The sequence below is a fragment of the Oxyura jamaicensis genome, chromosome 2 (assembly GCF_011077185.1).
Source record: "Oxyura jamaicensis isolate SHBP4307 breed ruddy duck chromosome 2, BPBGC_Ojam_1.0, whole genome shotgun sequence".
Lineage (NCBI taxonomy): Eukaryota > Metazoa > Chordata > Aves > Anseriformes > Anatidae > Oxyura > Oxyura jamaicensis.
In genome coordinates, this window is record NC_048894.1 from 23,869,870 (window position 1) to 23,889,306 (window position 19,437).

Sequence of the window (19,437 nt, forward strand, 5' to 3'; positions counted from 1 at the left end):
TTGCCCATGGCAGGGGGTTGGAACTGGGTGATCTATGAGGTCCCTTCCAGCCCTAGACATTCTGTGATTGTCTGGGCTTTGTCTTATGCTTTCTGCCAAACTTTAAATGAAAAAAATTCTGAACTATTATGGGGAGAATTAACATTCAAGTGTCTTATAAAAACTAAAATAAATGTATCTATTCATGTGTTGTAAAGGATTGTGGATTTTTAAGAGATTTTTTAAAAGGATTTTTCAGCTCAATGTTATCTATACAACTGCATTATATTGTTTACTGTATCACTGCATGTATATTATTTTTTTCCTTTATAATAGGGCACAAGGTATTTGATGCTAATTTGCACTTACTGCCTATAAAAAATTCTGTCCTCAACATGTCTGGGTAGACATAATCTGTGCTTTTCTTAAACACATAGTATTGGGCAAGCAAACTCAACCTCAGATTTAATGGTAGCAATCTTTTAAAAATGTAGAAAGAGTTATTGAGTGATATTGCCTGGACAGGAATAGTGTGTCAGGACAGGAGGCTTTAAAAAGCATCGGTTATACCCTGCACTCTGTTAGAAAAGGTTACGAGAAACCTGCCATTCATCCCTGTCTAAAGTGATGAAAACACCCAGCAGTATATGATGGACCCTTACCAGGAAAACTACCAGCTAGCAGCAGGAAGGAAGAGGGGGAGGGAAAAAATAAATTAATGTATGACCCCATCATTGACTTCCAAGGGGTGGCTGGATGTTGGGCCATCCAGTCACACAACCATGTTGGTTTGGGTGGCTTCCTTTTAACATAGGTGTCGTCTTTTGCTTGTGGGAAGTTGTTCTCATCCAGCCTGCTAACTCTGAGCCAAACCCTGAGCGTGGCTGAGATTGCAAGAGTTTGGCTCATTATCAGCTTGGTAGTGCAAAATGTGAAGAGTAATTGGCTATCAGAAAAAGAAAACAAATTAAGACATGGTTCAGTGAAACACAATAGTTTTGTGGTTTTCTTTGGAATTGGAATGTTTCTTCAGTATCTGCCATATTTCAGTTGCTGAATGACAAATGAGCTATAATTATAAAGAAGTATTGTTTCTTTTCCAGGCTCTCCTCTGGCCTTCAAAAGGGTGGTTACAGGCAATACTTTGAAAAAATGTTCTGAGACTCCACTGGTGTAAATCAGCACAGCTCTAGTTACATTTGTGTCACTGCAGGCACCTTCTCCTTGTTGGCCCCATACATCCTGGTAGCAAATTGGTCCCATGTAAAATCCTTCTCAGTGCTTGTTGTGTCCATGTGTGTTACAGAGTTTGTAATTTCACACTTTTTTGGATGCAGGTAACACTGAACAGAAAGAAGTGCAATTTGTTTGTATTAAAAATTGAATTGAAGCCTGTTCTGAACCTTAGTGGTTATCCAAAATTTTTGTTATCCAAAAACTGACTGTGCAGGACAATATTGTGCCATGTAAAAGCATAGGCCCATTCATAAACCTGTTCTGATGTGCTGGCTATATATATACTAGGGAAGATAATATATGATCATACATTGAGTAGTCATATAATCTTCTCTTTCCAATTCATAAATAAAGGAGCAATGTTTAATACACCAGAAACTTCTCTTTCCCCTTCCCTCTTTCACTAGTATCTAAACTGCATTTCACATGCCAGAAGTGGGTTTTCTTAGAATAGTATCCTAATTGCCAAAATGGTTGCTTATAATCTGTGGTTCAAATTCAAACATTCTTACGGTTGGAAATGTTTAAAAATCATTGTGAGGCAATTTGAGATGATATTTATGGAGACATGTTATAAGAACGTAAGATTGATGTGTCTTAACCTGTCTGCATGTTTCCTGAAAGACATCAAGACTAATAGCTGATTTATCCTTCTCTCCTAAGAACTGATAGAAATATACAGAATTTTATTATTGTATGGTTTGCATTTCAGGGAAACATCCCCTTTAAGCCTACTCAGTAGGAACCAGGCATGTGCCAGAAGTCTAGTTTGCAATAGAGCTAATTTGAATAAAGATGGACTTTAATACCTGTTTAAGTGTTTCCTGAATCAGTGCCCTGGAGTGTATCTTAATTTAGAAAGATGCTGAGCACTTGGGAAAAGGTTGTCTTCAACTATCACTGACATTTCCACCAGCTGCTGATTCTCAGTATCTTTCTGTAAACTGAATGTGAATCTTAGATAAGCTTAGCAATTTAAAGAGATTTCAGGTTTTCAAAAGCTAACATTAGTCTGCCTTGATTAGGTCAGCTGCTTTTCTAATTGGTTAAATGGCTGTGGCTAAATAACGTGTGCATTTAATTTCACCTGTATAGAAAGTTTTATATAATTTCACCTGAGTTTGAAATATGTAAGTGCTGTCAGGTAGTTCATGTGTCCACTGTTTGTGTGTTGCCATTATGCATGTGATTTGCATAGAGAACAAAAAATCAAGAGAACAAACCTCTCTTGATTTTTTTTTTTCTAATTGCCTTTTTATTGTTATTGCCTTTTTACTATAAGAGAAAAGTAACCAACTGAAAATAAGCTGCATTAGTTTGAAACTGCCTGGGGAGTAATGGACAAAAACAGTTTTAAGTAGGAAAAAGAAAGAAAAAAAAATATAAAAAATATAAAAAAATACATATATATTAAAAATATATTATTTTTTCATAAGAAGATGTTCAGAACAAGAGCTTTCATGCAGGAATTGAGAGTAGGAGAATTACCTGAATAGGCTCTTAATGTGGTAGGTATTTTTAAGTGACTATGAAGTAAATAGTACCAGAGTATACATAGTATACTCTGGTACTATTTAATTTATTATTTAATTTAATTATTTAATTTAATTAATTTAATTTATTATTTAATTCCTGTTGCTGTTATTTTTCCTTTCCTTCCTTCCCCAGTCTTCTGAGTTCCCTATTTAAAATAAGTTACAGACAATACAAAACTGGATTCTCTAGTTGTCAATTACAGGAAGAAAAATGCTCACTTTTCACTATTTGTCTTTAGAGTGCATATATTTATCACTGCATAGCGATATTTCTGGCAGTTGAGGTCTGTTTCTGAGTACATCAGAGAGAACTAATAATATATAAGGTGAGAACATAATGAGAATTATTCACAGTGCTTTTTCTGGCACAACATGATCCAAATAGCTGTGGTGTAAACTCTAAAACCTGTCAGTGATGGAGCAGAAAAGCAAGAGGTAAATTCTTAACAAAGACCGTAGTATGGTGCAGTGGGTATGTTCTCACAGAAATATGGTAGCCTTCATGACAAATATGTCCAGAGGAGAAATCAAAGGATTTTTTTTGAGGCATCTATTTATTATGCTGAGTTTTAGATTAGATTTTTGTAGCTTTTTTTGGGTGAGAAATCAGTTGACCATGTAAACTTCCAAGTTGATTAAACTTCATTGTGTCATAAAGAGGGACTTACGCTTTTAAGATAACATTTGCTTAATTCCTTTAATGATATTTGATATTCCTTTAATAATGATATTCCTTTATTCTTACTAAGATAATTTTTTGATGTGTTATGAGCCGAGTACAAGGCTGTGTGTTTAGGAGACAGGTCTGAACTGATCCAATTCACCGCAAGTGTGCGGGGGAACACACATAGGATGCCTGGCATGTGCTGTCGTTAGGATTCACGCTAATAGAAGTTGTCACTGCCATCACACTATCTTGCCTTCTCTTTTTCTCTCCTTTTAGTTCTTCATTCAAGCACACCTTCCTTCTGGCTCTGCCATTTTTCTGATGTTGGTGACCACCTGTTTCCTGGAATGTTAAAAAAATAAATAAATCTAAACCTTTTTGCTGGGTTAGTTTTCTGCAGTGGTTCACACATGAAGCAATCTATTAAAGCAGTACCACTCCATGATGGATGGGATTGTTTAAGGCTTCTGCCTGAAACTAGATCAAGCCAAAGGCTTCTGGGAATATCTTGTCCTACCCCAGGCTGTAAGCCTCTTCTCTCCTATACTGGCACTGGCACTCCTGCACAGAAAATTGAACACTTCCCTCCCAATAGGAAGTTTTTAGGTTTAGTAGGCAGAAACAGGGCAGTACAGCATCAAGAGTCCACTGCTGTTTGTAGTCTACAACCATGTAAAAATTTTCTTATATTCTTAAGTAGCACTCAGTTTTGCTGCCGTGGCATTGTCTATTTACAAGGGTGTTATTTTTCTGGCTTCATTTATAGGCTGGCAGAAGCCCTGATGTAGATTTGAATATGCCAATGCAAGAATGGTTTTGTCCATACTTAGCTGACAGCATTAGAACATTAATGAGCTATAAATAATAGTTAGAAAAAAGGTAACAGTAAAAGCTGTATCTATATTCTCTATAGCCGTATTCACACACTTTGCTAGTGTATTTTCTAACATTGCTGAAGAATACAGCCCCTCAGTTCCTTAATCTTTCTACCTTGTAGGCCTCCTTTGCAGAAGATCTTTTACTGTATGTGGTTCAATGAGATTTGAGAGGTTGTTGAGTCAGGTTTTGTTCTGAAAGCATTTTTAGTGTCAACTGCTTTTCCTGAGAGTTGCCATTGTCAGGAATATAAATCAGCTAGTTTGCTTTAGGTAAGTTTAAGTGTGTTCAGCTGGTAATATGGAACTATGTCCATCACCCATTTTCGTAACATTACTTTCTGTTCTTGTGTATGAAAAGGTTATGTTTACTATTAAGAAAGTACTGTTCATCAGCTCTTGTACTCAGCTAGCACATTCACTGTGTGGCTGAAAGGAATCAAGTGTCAGCGTTGAATAGTTCTTTAGTTTTCTCTTGTATTATATGCTGTTAGATAGTTCTGTTTTCTAGTAGCTTATTTCTGTTCAAGAAAGATTAAGGAAAAAACACAGGGGTAGGTAAACAGATAATTTTATAGAAGAATGTAAGAGGAACCTTATTCAAAAGGGAATTAATTTTACTGTAATTAATTTTCAGCATAGAACATATATTTCTTGTTTTCCCTCCCTCTCTATATCCAGATGTAATTGTTTTACTGCAGCTGGTAACTGTGCTCCTCTCAGAAGAGAAAAGAAAGTTTCAGAAATTTTGTATCACTAAAATTCTGTATCAGTAAAATCAAAGGGAATGCAGACAGGGATTTTGTCAGTCTGTTAGCTGTCCTTTGTGTCTCCTCTTGGTATGCACATATACAAGTTGCCGGAGTTACTTAAAAAGAAGCCTCAATAATTTGGATACTTGAGCTCCTGGGCATTTTGCTATAGTCTGCTTTGGGCTGATAACTAAGACGTTTGGTGGATAACATTGCTGTGCTGCTCAACCAACTGGTCAGAGTGCACCGGTACTGCTCCTTTCTCACAGGGATGGGTAGAGACACAGTCCTGCTGACCTCCCTTTATTAGACCTCTTTATCAACTGCTCAGCAGCAGTTCCAAGGGTAGCCAAGGTAAATCCTCTTTTGTTTGTTTTACATAATGTTTTTTTTTTTTTTTTTTTCTCCATGAAATCCATGCAGTACAATATCATATCAAGAATATTTATCAGACCAGTGAATGTAGCTGAAAACTCAGAATAGTGAAACTGCCGTTTCCTAATAGAGTCATCTCTTCTTTGGGCTTCATTTGGTGTTAGTACTTTCAGTGCAGCTTCCTACCACTTTTGCCTTACATTATCTTGCAGTGCTTTCATGTTTTTGTTGCTTTTGCAGCCTTTTAACTTCCCTATTGATAAAATCCTGCTGCTAATCTGCATTCCTCACGTAGTTTAAGAGATCAACTGCACCTACACTGTTGAGAGGTTGATTTTTCTCTTTAACTCGTGTAGTTAGTTACCCTTGTTTCACTGGTGTAACATCTCCCTTTGTGCTAATTCAGTGAGGTTTTTAAAGCCTGCCTATGAAGTATTGTGCTTTTTCCCTTATACTTGCAGCATTGCTCGTGTTAAAGAATGAACATAGCCATTTTAATATTCTTGTACCTGACCCCCAACCATTATTCTGCCTTTCATGTTGTCAGTATTTCAGGCATTTCAGTATTTCCATTTATATGGACCTTAATATGTTGGGGGTGGTCGATAAGCAACTAGAACTCCATTCTTTCTTATCCTCTCCCTCATTATTGACTATTAGTGGTTCAGAAGTTCTTTGTCACATCTGTGCTAATTTTCTTTTCTGAATTTGCATATAGTATTTATTTATTTATCTATTCATTTCTGCCTCTGCTTTTTGCTTGCTTCTTTTTTTTTTTTTTTTTTTTGTTGCTTTGTTTTGTTTTGTTTTCTGAGAAAGAGTATACCATGGAATGCAGGTGTTAAGCAGGTCTGGATACGTAGATATGTTAAGCAGCAGGATATGCCTTCATTCATTCACATGTTGTCATCGATTGTTTTGGTGCAAGCCCTCCAAATTCCTTTTGGAGTTGTAAGCAATATGTTCTACAACTCTTCCCCAATCCTCACAGCTCCCTTTCACAGCCTCCTTCCCCAGTGAGTAGAGAGGAACAGTTGCTTTTCAGCAGCTCCAGGGAAGTCACTCCCTTTTGCCCAAAAGAGAGTCTGCAAAGAGCAAAGATCGCCAGTGCAGCTGGCTTGTGTGTGCCTTAAAACATGTTCAAATGGAGACAGTGGATGACTACACCCTAATTCCTCTTGCCTGATGTTTCAGAGAGCTCAGAAGTCATGCACAAAGTTTCTGAGTGAAATAATTTCAAAGAAAAATGGGTTCACTGAAGCTGTGAGTGCAGCTGCCTCTTCCAGTTGAGTGACACCTGCTTCCACCTTCATTTAAATAAGCAAAATGAAAAGTCTTGGGCCACCTGCCAACTGATTGTTAAAACTACAGCTGCTAAATAATCAATAAATTGCTAAATCTCACAGTTCCCAATTTTCAGGAAATTTGAGTCTCAAAATTTGGCACTCTTTCAAAACTCACTTTGTATCTCTACCCTCCCCCTTGAATTTCTCATCAAAGAAGTATCCTCAAATTGTCATTTCAGAACCACATAACATGATGGTTTTTCCTCAAATGAAACAACAGTGTAATATGACAACAGATATATTACTACTTAATGGTAAACAGAAACATAATTGGTTAAAATCACCTCAATTTCAGCCACAAGGTGTTTGGTGTTACTGTGGGTACCACTTCTCTTTCTTGACTGTCCAAAGCTCAGAACCTTTTGGTCAGACTGGGGAAGTCTGCAGCAGGGTTCTTCTGGTGTTACAGAGAGAGTGGCAGAAGAGGAGAGAGCAATCTGGAAAGGATGTACTGATCATCCTGGTCACAAGCAGCATCCAGCAACAGAGTAGTGGACCCCATGAGGAGTTCCTGTCATCTGTCATCTGCAAGCAAGTTCTGGACCTCCATGTTACTGTGGTTGCCTAATGTATTTGGTATGTCTCCAGGTTCTTACCCATGTGAACATCTAGGCATGGTGTCAGGGAAAAGAGCCCATCATGCTAACCGGACTTCCAAGGAAGTGTCTAAAGAAGGCACCAGGGAAATGGGTAGATGCTCTAGAGAATAATTCACTGGAGACTTGCAATGTGCTCGAAGTACAGTGTGCTAGTTCATTAGGCTGTAGTGGAAGACACAGGTTATGTTCAGGCACAGCCTTCCCATTTATTATACTGTGTTCTGGATGAGAATTAGCATCTTCCTTGCATTCTGCCCTGATTCTACTTAAAATATCCCGTCTGCTTTTCTGGACAGCCCCTGTCCATCAAGATAGGCTGTCATTTCCCCCAGGTTTTATTTTTTATTCTTAAAATTTTCTACACTACTTGGAGACTTCCATTTTTCATTCTGCTTCCCTGTTTTGTTCCTATGATTCAGAAGGACAGTCAGGAGTGTAAAACTCTGGCTTTTATAGGAGCAAAATATTGCTGTTTGGAGTGAAATCTGCATTGTGCTGCAGTTTGGTGTAGGTGGCACACTTGAAACTGAATCACTTGAAGTGGTTTTTAGTGTTAAGGTTAGATGTTTTTAAAAGTGATTTGAATTGGGAATTCTGAGAAGGCTCAATGCAGGAAATCAGCAGGATATTTAGACATCCAAAGTGCACTTATGTCCGCCACATATACCCAACACAATTGGAGCTCATTATTAATGCACTCACTGTTTCAGAAATATTGTAACACCTGGACCCACACATTCTTCAAATGGCAGCATGACTGGCTGCCTTCATTTACTGCAGATTGAACAAATGGCTGCCTAAAAAAAACTTGACAGAATACCCACTGCTTCACTGGGCACCATGTGGCTGCATGGATCTATTCAAAATTGAGATTATTGCAAAATGAAGACCTTAGCTGGCAAAATAAGGACTTGGAAAACTTCTGGGTGATCTGATTTGGTTCTAGTATCATGCTGTTCTGTGATGCTGAGCACCAGGCTGTATATACAGGTCTCAGTATATGTTATCTCCCAAGGATTTTTACGTGAGAAAAAGAATTTTCTCGATATCGCCATTTTTTTCCAGACCGTGAACTCAGCAGTTCACTTAGCTGAGCTATGATACTCTGTCTGACTTAGTACAGCAGCTTTCCTTTGCACTGCAAACGTACTTCTGTCATGTAATGAGCTTCCTTTGTGCGTGCATATGTTGTTGCTTGTGCATGAGGAATGACAGGTCCTGGTGCAGTGTCATAATGAGATACACTCATTCCTCAGATGTGTTGTGGCTGGGCACCAGGCCAGACAGGAAGGGTTTCCAGTATCAAAGAAGTAGAGTGCTTCACTGCTTGGAGTGGGATTTTGTTCTGGGAAAACGTAGATTGGTTTCTGTTAAAACTAAACCATTGGGGCAGGTCCTGGTGTGGTGATGGTACTTGTCAGGAATGGATCTGATCTTAAACATGCTGATTTGGTCAAATGGTTTTAGTTAAACAATGGTCTACTGAAGAAATGCCATTCTGTTTTAAAAAGAAATGTTTTCTTTACTAATTTGATGGTGATTCATAGGAATTTGCATAAATTCGGTCTGTTATTTAAATAAGCTGTCTGGCTTTAAGCCTTTAGGTATCCGGATGAAAGGGTGTATCTTTGCCCATGTCGCTGATATCGGACAGTGATGCTTGCTCCAAAAACAGCATTGTTTTTCTGATAAGACAGCAATTCAAAATAAATAAACAAAACAAAACAAAACAAAAAAAAAGAAAAGAAAAACACCCACCAAAAACAACAACAACAATAAAAAACTGTATAGTGCATACCAGGAATTCAAATGAACCAGCTGCTGAACCAGCACAGCAGGGCTTGTGGAAGTGTGTTTCATAAAAGCCTCCCACAGGCTTATGGCTTTTTTTTTTTTCTTTTGTGGTTTAAAGAAAAAAGTCAGTTAGAAAAAAATAAAATTAAAAAAAAAAAAAACAACACTGAAATCTTTAAAGAGCATATGTCGGAGAGTATTGTCTTTGGATGTGTTCTTCCAAAGATTTTACAACTCAAACAGGATAGCAGATCAGACCTGCATAATACATACCTTTCAGTACACTGTAAATCAGCGTAGATTTTAGAGGATACATAAACAAGCATGACTTGTGAGCCAGGGCATCCTTCTGACAACCATTGTACTCCTTCACAGTGAAGAAAACAATTCTGTTCCCAAATGGTAAGGAATAAACCTATCAGCACACAAGTAAGAAGCAGGTGCTTTTTCACATGTATTGTCATGAAAGTCTTAGTGAAGTCTTTCCAGCTCCCCTATTAGATTGCTCACAAGTGATCGTGCTAGAAGAGCAAGCTTCTCTCCTTGGAAGGGGAGAGAAATCTGTTGAGGTCAGCTGTAGTTTTATCCATGAGTTCTCTTCCCAGTCCTATCCCCATCCGCATCTTCGAGGCATACAAAAGCTTTCACATTCTCTTCTCTTTTTACTAAGACTCTGCCTTATCCTATCAAGCTGCTTTATCTTCTGCAGATCCAAAACAGATGCCACAGTTTACAATTCTAGGACTTTTTATTTTGATGGTTTGATTGTTGGTTGAGGGAGACTCAGCCACTTCACTGACTTATCCTGCCACAGGTGGCTGCGAAAGCTAGGAGGACAGGATCCCAGTTCTGCTGCTTCATCCCATTTGTGCCTCAAGCAGCCCTCACAAAAGAACTCTCTTTAAACTTTGGAGCTACACAGTGTCTCCTTTTAGCATGTCCTACAGTTTCAAATTAAATTGTTGCATGTTTTCACTGATGTGAGTGAAAGTGCAGTCTGTCAGGATTTTTACTTTTTCCCCGCCCCTTACTGATAATTTCAGATCTTCTCTCTACAGCACAGACCCCTTTGTTTTCACAAGAAGTTTGTCAGATCTTGTTTTCTTACTGTTTTTGGTATTTGTTTCATTCACAGAAATGCTTTATTAAGAATCACTACATCAAAAATCAGTTTCTTCCACCATGTGAACATTTATGAAAGCAGAAAGTTACTAGAATAGGATGTTGTAATGTGTGCTGGTAAGCTTTAGGAATAGGATGCTCTAGCCCAGTGCAAGTTGTTTCACACTGGCTTTTTTGTTTCATTGTGAAATTTAGATGGAATGATTCTGGTCTCTCTCTCTCTATCCAGTTTAGATGGGATTGCGGACAGAATTCCTTTCTAAGACTCCTCTCATTGACAGAGCTATTTCTGTCATTCAAAAGAAAATATTTATTCCAGAAAGGACCTACTAGATATACAAAACTCGCTCCTGGTGAGTTTTGGCCAAGCAGCTAAGGACAATGACAAATCAAATCTCGGTAGTGTTTTGTTGTAGGGTTGGGGATTTCATTTAAGCCAGTCCTGATGATCTGCAGAGTGCTTGGTCTGTCCTGATGCCTGCTCTGTTCCTGCTTCTCTGCTGGGTGCAGGGCAGTAGGTACAGCCTGGTTCTGCAGAGGCGGAGGTGTGTGCCTGTGAAGTCTCCAGGCCCTGGCTTCTCCCTCCTGTTGGCACAGTTGCAATGGTCTCTGTCAGTGCTCCTCAAAAAGAGGGAGCTTTGCTTATGGTGGGGATGAAGTTTGTTTACTTTGAGTTTGTTTACTTGTGCTGCAAAGAGAGTGGAAACAGCGTTGGGGGAAATTTAAATGTTCAGTGCAAGCAACTACTCAAATATCATTCAAATACACAAAGTAAAGCTGGAAAAAATCACATAAGAAATAGGTTTCCTGGCAAGACTTTGTTGCATTTTACCTCTGTGGGGAAAAGCATGTCAAGAACAGTTGGGTCCTTTACTGTTTCAAATACCTCATTTTTGGTCCTTGACTGGGCTAAAAAACACAAACATTAGTTGAACGTGATTTTTTTAATTAATGTGTTTTGTCAAGATTTTGTGGGAATGTTGATATTAATTTCATGTTTTGCTTCCCTCATCCATACTGGCACGTTACCTAAATGTTTTTGAAGCTAGCTTCGTCATAAATCACTCCATATGCTCAAAGCAAATGTTTTTATTACCCTTTTATAATGGAATGATGATATTCCACTTAATGCCTGAAGGAGTCAGCCTTCGATTGTAGGTGCACATGGTTCTGTTTTTGCTGGTTCTTTTTTTCATTTTAGAGAATAAGCCTTGGGAACTTTTGTTTTTCATAAAACAGTGTCACTTTATTGTGCAGGAGAAACAAGCTTATTAATTTGGTGAGTTGTGCCTTCTCTCTTTTCTTGAAATCATGTCATACTTAGAATTTTTTCTTTGTTTTTAACAACACAATGCTAGTATCATTCACAAATTAACTTGCAAAATTAATATTCTGATCAACTTGTTTTCTAACCATTTTTTTCCTCTTAAATTCTGTATTCTCATTTGAAGTCCACAGATCACATTAAATATATTCTACTACTTATTACATGCAAAATGATGTCTGTTGAATTTATCTTTCCATTTACTAGCTGTCATCTCTTTAGGATTTCTTGTGATTTTGGTAGTTTTAAAGGGACATAAGAAACCAAAAATATAACCTGCTTTATATAGAAAAATAAGAATTTGAAAGTCTGACACTATGTCAGTAAAGAATTGGCAGATCTTTTTTTTTTTTTTTTTTTTTAAATTACTTTAATTCTGGAGAGAAATCATGCTAGCTAAGCTGCAGTACCTCATTTGCTGTATGTTTAATATGTTGCATCTCTGTTTGGATGGTATTTTCTTTCTTACCTGTATGGTACCTGTATGGGAATAACGAGGGAATGTTTTGATGACAACTGATTGGGGGGGAAGAAAAAAAAAAAAAAAGACAACACCAAAATTTATAAGTCTAAAAAAAACAACAACAACAACAACAACAACAAAACAGTTTTCAGGCTCTGAACAAGTGTTTTCCTTGAGGGAGTGGGGGTGGGGAGAGACTGTGCCTTGATCACAGTCGCAGTTTAGTTGTTTTAATTTTGAACTTATGTGAATTCCCAGATGGGGGGTTGTATGTATTTTTTGCCATTTATTTGAGGAAGTAGGGCTTCAGTATTTTAAATCTCAAGGACAATGAATAGGTTCTTATTTTTTGTGAATCCAAATAAATCTATTGTTATCCTAGCTGATCGACTTGTACTGTAGATAAAAGTAGGGTGACTCATTCCAGCTAGGAATCCTAAAAAACCAATGCCTATCCTAAGTTAAAATATGTTCGTCCTCTAACAAATGTATAAGTGCATTACACAAACTGATAGATTTATTTTCCCTTAAGGAAACTGAAGAGCTAAGTTCCTGATGTGAATAAAAGACTGGTACTGAGACAATTGCATTTTTGTCTCTATCTTTTGGATATTAAACTTGACACTCAGCTGTCATCCATTGTGCCCAGCAGAGTGTTGAAGGGAGCATAGCTGCAGTTGTCAGTCAGCAGAGGCTGAGTCAGCATGCATAATACACAAATAGTTGCTGATTTTTTTTTTTTACCCATTAGGAAGAATGCTAAGCTGAAGGATGAAGTTGCTCCTTCGGTCCTCACTCTTTGTGCTCACTGACATTATCAGATGGTAATAAAGGCTTTCCCTGATGGTGGCAGTTGTGGTTAAGGTCTATCTACCAGGGAGCCCTCAGGAGGGGAATGCAGCACTAGTTGGACCACCAATGCAAATGGCTTATCGCCAGGGAAGGCTGAGAGAGAGAGATCACATAAGCTTCTCTCTTCCAGAATGGATGGGGAATTCCATGTCCAGAGGTAGCTCAGTGAGTGAATAGAGAAACCTTGGACTTGCACAGCTTCCCAAAAATCTAAACCAGTAACTGACTTTTGTCTAACTAAAATGAAAAGTTTTTAAAAGAAAAGAAAAAAAATAAAACTAAGTTGAAGTTTCACTAGGAATGTACTGTTTGGGAGAAAATAGCAAATTTTTGCTGAAAAATAGAACAACCAAATCCCACTAAAAAGAAAGAGATTGCTGATTTGGAAATGGCTCTGCTGTACTTATTCTCTTACTCTCTTTATTAAGTTCAGTTCCTTAGACAGATACAATCTACTATGGTGTCTCAGAGCCAAGGGCATGCCCTAAATGCAGTATGTTTTACTTGGCAAATAAGAAGACTGGAACAGAAACCTTGATGACCTTTGGAAGGAAAAATAAAGTTAAATGAATAAATAAAATTACATATAGCTTGTAACTTGTTCTAATTAAAATTCTAAGGTCTTCTTCAACACAAGCATATTTTTATTGAAAAAAAAAATAGAATTAATTGTCCTGAATTTTTTGACTGAACTGTATTTATTCACCAAGTTGACCTAACACAAAAAAGACTTGAAAATTCAGCAAATTGCTCAGCCTGATTTCCATAAATTTTGTCTAAGGAAAAGCATCTCATTTGCATGCTGATCTTGTTTTTCATTTTGCTCTGTTGCTAGAAGACCTCGAATAATACCACTGGCTACACATTCTTTGTCTTGTTGAAATCCAGATCATTGCCTTTCTTGAGTATCGCCATATTTAACAAAGAATTTAAGCACTATTTCAATAATATTCAGCTTCATATATTCAAAAGTTGTAGTAGAAATGCAAGTGCTTATTCTCCACTAATTATGCCAGTACTTGGGAAAGATGTGTGCTGCTGCTCATCTCACAAGCGATCTCACTGGCTTCTCCAGACAAATTGTTACCTAGAATGACCTTATTACATGGCAGTAACAGGGAATGCTTTTGAAACAGAATGCAGGACAACATGACTAATTGTGTTGATGGACTGGCATAATGCTTACCATAAAATAATGATTCCCTTGGACACAAGGGAGCACATTAATTAGGTGAATGATGAGTCTTTGTAAAATCAGATGGAAAAAGCAAGCAAGGCTTTTTCCTTTATCAAAAAGTTACAGCAATGGAGTAGACCTTAATGCATTTGTGTTGTGTTTCCTGGACAATCTTTCTATATTATGCTTGTATGTGGAGGTTTGAACAGCAGGTTCTGTTTTCATAACTTTCTGTATATTGCTGCCAAACCGGTACAATGTCAACTGGCAGTGAGGGTATTTGGCCCTCAGTACCCTGATGTATTGTAAATCTGTTATTTTCATATAAATAGATTTCGCACCATGCAAATTAGATCAGAATCTGATCCTGATTTTGAACAGCAAATTTCAAATGACAAATTAAGGTCATTTTATCTTGTTTGTTAGGGAATAAATGAGTCCAGAGTGCTTCATGTTATAATTGTGAGTATTGTAGAGCAGCAAAATCCCAGGAGGGTCTGGAGTTTTCATTACAGAAACCATAACCCTCTTGGCCTGTGGAAAACACTAAATTGATTCCAAATATGAGAATTGTAGGTTATTTTTGCATAAGTAATTCAATTAAAAATAGGACATAAAAGCATACAAGTTGAATGTTTACCTTGCTGGATATGCAAATTATCAGTAGAAAAAATACACAAGTTATTTTTTCCAAACATTTCCCAGTGGTAAATAAAAGCTTATTTCCAATCTTGCATTGGGCTTGAATGCTGTGACAGCAGCGGTTATTTTCGTGTTTTTTGAACAGGCTCATAATTGAAAGAAAAAGTGTTAAAATGTAGAAGAGACAGAACTCTAGGTGGCATGCTTGGGATGAGAAGTGGTTGCCCATGAAGAGATAGTTGGGGTTGGAAAGTGAACCTTATACTAAAATAACAGCTCCTGGTGTTAGGTGGCTGTCCTGGGCTGCTGTATCTTCTGTATCTTCCACTTCCACCAGTAGGTGCAAGGTTAGGTTCATTCTCAGGCACTGGTAGGCTAGTGGTTTGCTACAGCCAGATGCCTCATATAATTGGTTAGATGCCTTTCTGCAGTGCCAAGATGTTGCCCGTGTTCAGGTCTGGACTCCAACTGCTAACGGACAGTGTTTTAGAAAACAAACAAACAAACAAACAAACAAAAAAAAAAGATTGTTGGGCTCTGCTTTCCTCTTCCATGTTGGTGTTGGTCCCATAATTATCTTTTGCAAGCTAAGGCAGATCTTTCTCCATTGTGGTGTTATATGGATTCCACATTGCTTTGTTTATAGCAGGTGTCAAAACTCATTGCTTTAAATTGCCTAATCCCACCTCATCAAAATGGGATTGATTGCTGCTTAGAAGCAACGCTTGTGGAAGGTGCTGCTTACCAATTGCCTTATGTTGACATACCCCTGGACAGAGACTGTTTCATCTTATAAAAAACACCATTGTTTCCCTTCTGCCTTGTTTGTTGATTGATAGTCACATATTGTGAATATCTGCATTGTCCATGTTAAAAAGTGTAATACAGTAAGGAAGATCTTTATAGTGTTTGTACAAAGGATTGAAATACAGTGCCTGGATCATTGCCTGAACTACCAGCTGCCCTTACCTGAAAATGGTAGACATTTAGATGATAGATAAACCTGGTTGTTTCTAAACTGACTGCTACCCTTGACAGAATGTATAAATGTTGTAGGCAGTTTGAGTACTCCATTGCACAGAACTTGTTCATAGCTGGCTCTTAAACACTGTAACAGCAGATGTGCTGGAATATTATTAAAGAAATTGATTGGAAAACTGGTGAAACAAACAAACAAAAAAAACACAATACTGTGAGTCACAGAAAACTGAGTCATTATAAAAGTGATCTCCCATCAAGCCTTCTGCTGCTATGCCTAATGTTACTTTGAACATCAGAATAATTCATTTCATATCTGCAAGTTCTACATTAAATTGGTCTGATAAAGATTCTACCTTTCACTGAAAGTTTCAGATTTTGTTAGCAAATTTTAATATTCATCTGTACAGTTCCTTAGTTGCTTTACTCTCATCTAAAATACAAGATGATAGCAAGTGTGCATTTGGAAGGACATGGCTAATTTTATTATATTCACAGCATGTTATGAGAGAGTATTCCTTTAACTTGCTAAGGGGGCTGCAAAGCTGATGACTATTTTTCTCAATTTAAACTGAGAGGAATGAAGAAGCTCTGTTTCTAATACACGGGCTCCCTCTCCTGGCCTGGGAGATGCTTGGTGCCAGCAGCTTCATTTATACGGAAGCCAGGTGAAAGTTATTTGCAAAAGCAAATTGATTTAATCATAACATAGTGGGTCAACAGTATCTCTGAACTTCTTTTATGCTTAATCAGAGCACTATTCTCTCCTTAATAGCAATAATGAAGAGAATACTGGTGTTGTGATGAATCAGGGTTGAAGGGCCAGGTTTAACTTATTCAAATGCTGATTAAGTCTTGTTTCACAAGTACTGAAAGTGACGTTCTGGAAATAATATTTACAAATACAATCAGTGAACTTGCATTTTCAAATAACCACATGAACAAATATTGTCTAATTGAACTGATAGTGCTTGTTGCCTTTGTTTCTCTGACACCTTGGTGCTCCACTTCCAATTCATGTTATTCATGTAAACAGTTCAATTTAGTTGTAATTTCTTGTATTTGAGGTATTATGCATAGTGTAGAAGCATCTTCACAATGCTATTCTTATATTAGAAACAGGTTAACGTTGTAAACTGATTAACAAACTGGAGGCTCTAGAATCATAAAACTCACCTTGCAGGTAAGAGCGCATAGAATCATAGAATATCCCGAGTTGGAAGGGACCCATAAGGATCACCGAGTCCAACTCCTGGCACCACATAGGTCTACCCAAAATTTTAGACCATGTGAGTAAGTGCACAGTCCAAATGAGTTGCCTCCATTTAAGAAGTCACTACTTCTAACTTAAATCTTTAAGCCAAATTCATAATGTTATCAAATAAATTTATGGCAGAGTGAACAGACTTTTATTTGTGCTCCGGCTTCCTAGTCTTGCTTCTAAGAATTTTTTAAGCTTTAATTTAGAACAATTAAGAACAAATGTTTATGTAGCTATTTTTGGCTGGTGTAAGTGACCACACAACGCCACAGTGATGCAATCTGTGCAGGTCCAAAAGATTTATTCAGAAGATCTGCAATGCAAATAGAGGCATGGCTTGCAGAGAGTTTTTGTACATTTATGACAGTGCAAAACAAGTGCCATACTGGTGTGAAATGCTTTCACGTTATAATATCAGCCTTTTATTCCAGGGCCTGAGCTATTGCTATTTGCAATAGAAAATCTTGAAAACAGTCCCTAGAATTTTCATTCATGTTAGAAATTGTATGAAGATTTGTAACAAGGAAACTCTGGGGAAATAACACATTCCCCATCTCACTCAGAAACCCACTTTTAGAGCTGCTATTTTAGATGTTCCTCCCAGCTCTACTGTTGCAACTCTTGTCAGCTATGTCACATGAAGCAAAAACAGTTTTGGAAGAATTAATTGTAGCAGTTCTGTCAATTAACTTATTATTTGTGCCAAAGACGCATGGGGTTTAAATTTTCATGTGAGCAGACTATATGTAAGATGTACATGAGAAATCTTAAGCACTGCTGCTGAAAGTTAGTCTCATTTACACTACAAGGGGGATAGTTGAGGTGAATAGAAACAAAACAATGCATGAGTCAATAACATCTATATTTTCTAAAAATGTACTGTTTTTATGCTTATTGTATCCATTTGAAATTACAGCTCTTCTCTGTGCATTCTTTGTTCACGCTATGCTCTTGGTCATCTGCTTTACCACTTGTGTGTCTATCCTGACATCTGTTAAGTGTCTGTTCAGCTTATTAAAATTTACAAGGATCAAAATTATTGCTGAAGTAAAAATCTAGCCTCGGTAACGTCAGTGTTCTTTGACGTACAAATAGCTTGAACTTGTCAGTGGGAACAGGTATTGGTCAAACAAGCAATCTAACACAAACACAGCACTGTTATGTCCTTTACTTACTCCACTGGTACCTCATAAACATGGAAACTATTTAACTTTTTGTACCGCCAATAGTTAAGCCTATTTAAAGTTTAGATTTTCAGGTACTTTGAACTCCTTGGAAGAATGCAGTGCTATGAATTGTCAAGTATTTTCCACTAAAACAGTATGTGTTTTTTACCTTTTTTCTTTTTTTTCCTTTTGTGTACAGGTACTTGGAACACCAAATGAAGATACGTGGCCTGGAGTCCACTCCTTACCCCATTTCAAACCAGGTAATTCTAAGTACCAAGTTCATCCACATTTTTCTTTTCCTGGAACTACAGGACAAAGATAATTATACCCCTGACCACGATCTGGGAGCTGGCTTGTAAAGACATCCATTGGTATTTTTGGCAGTTCTTAATTTATTAAAGAACCTCTAAAGTGTTTTTCTAAATGATCTGAATGCAGTGCAGATATCATAATGTGCTTTTTCTCACTACTCACTTCTTATAGTGCTCAGGGTGTTTTTTTTTTTTTTTTCTTTTTTTCTTTTTTTCTTTTTTTATTCTCCTGTATAGTACAGAATGAGCCTGACCTGCTTGCATTCTCCTGCATATTTTGCTGAGTATCATACACCTTGGTAGGCTGATTCCAGATTAACATTATTTTCCTGTAGACTACTCTGAACTTTGAGGAATACTGAAGTGAACCAAAGAATAGGGGAAAGATTTAGTGAAAGCTGAAGGTACTACTAGATCATCTGTTAGTGCCTTTCTACACCCATTACTATTTTGTGTGTGTTGTAATCCAAGTTGTCACGCTCTATGACTGTTCTTGAAAAGTTATTCTATCATGTAATACATTTGTATAAGAAGAAGCTAGTTTCAGTTTGCTCCCTGAAGACTAAGAAGTACAAGGTCAAATTATGTGTGCATATGTATGTTGTAGTCTTGTGACCTTTTGACTGGCAGTCTTAGAAATACTGTTTTTCAAACATGACAAACTAGAATGGGTAAGAGACATGTTGACTGTTGGGGTGGTCAAATACTGGAACTGATTGTCCAGAGATGTTTGGTATGCTTTCATACGCTTTTATATGAAGTACTTAATTGGTTCCCAGCATATTTTAGATGAGTCTTCAGTTAATAACTATATGAGTGAAGTCTGATTTGGGGCCTGTACTCCATCAGTATAAACGAAGTGGGTGACAGCATTGGCCCAGGAATCACACTGGGTGCACCCACAGTAAGTTTGCAGACACCAGGTTGGGGGGAAGTGTCGATCTGCCAGAGGGTTGAAAGGCCTTGCAGATGGACCTGGA

At 37.5% G+C, this 19,437-nt stretch overlaps 1 protein-coding gene across 4 annotated transcripts in view; it reads left to right on the forward strand.

The window, feature by feature from the left end:
- CDK14 (cyclin dependent kinase 14) overlaps window positions 1-19,437 on the forward strand; it is a 329,549-nt gene that overhangs the window by 203,650 nt on the left and 106,462 nt on the right. For all 4 annotated transcript variants that reach the window (XM_035319413.1, XM_035319415.1, XM_035319414.1 and 1 more), the window contains one exon: window positions 18,343-18,406. In XM_035319413.1, coding sequence (XP_035175304.1) covers window positions 18,343-18,406 — 64 coding nt within the window. The remainder of the gene's footprint in view (window positions 1-18,342; window positions 18,407-19,437) is intronic.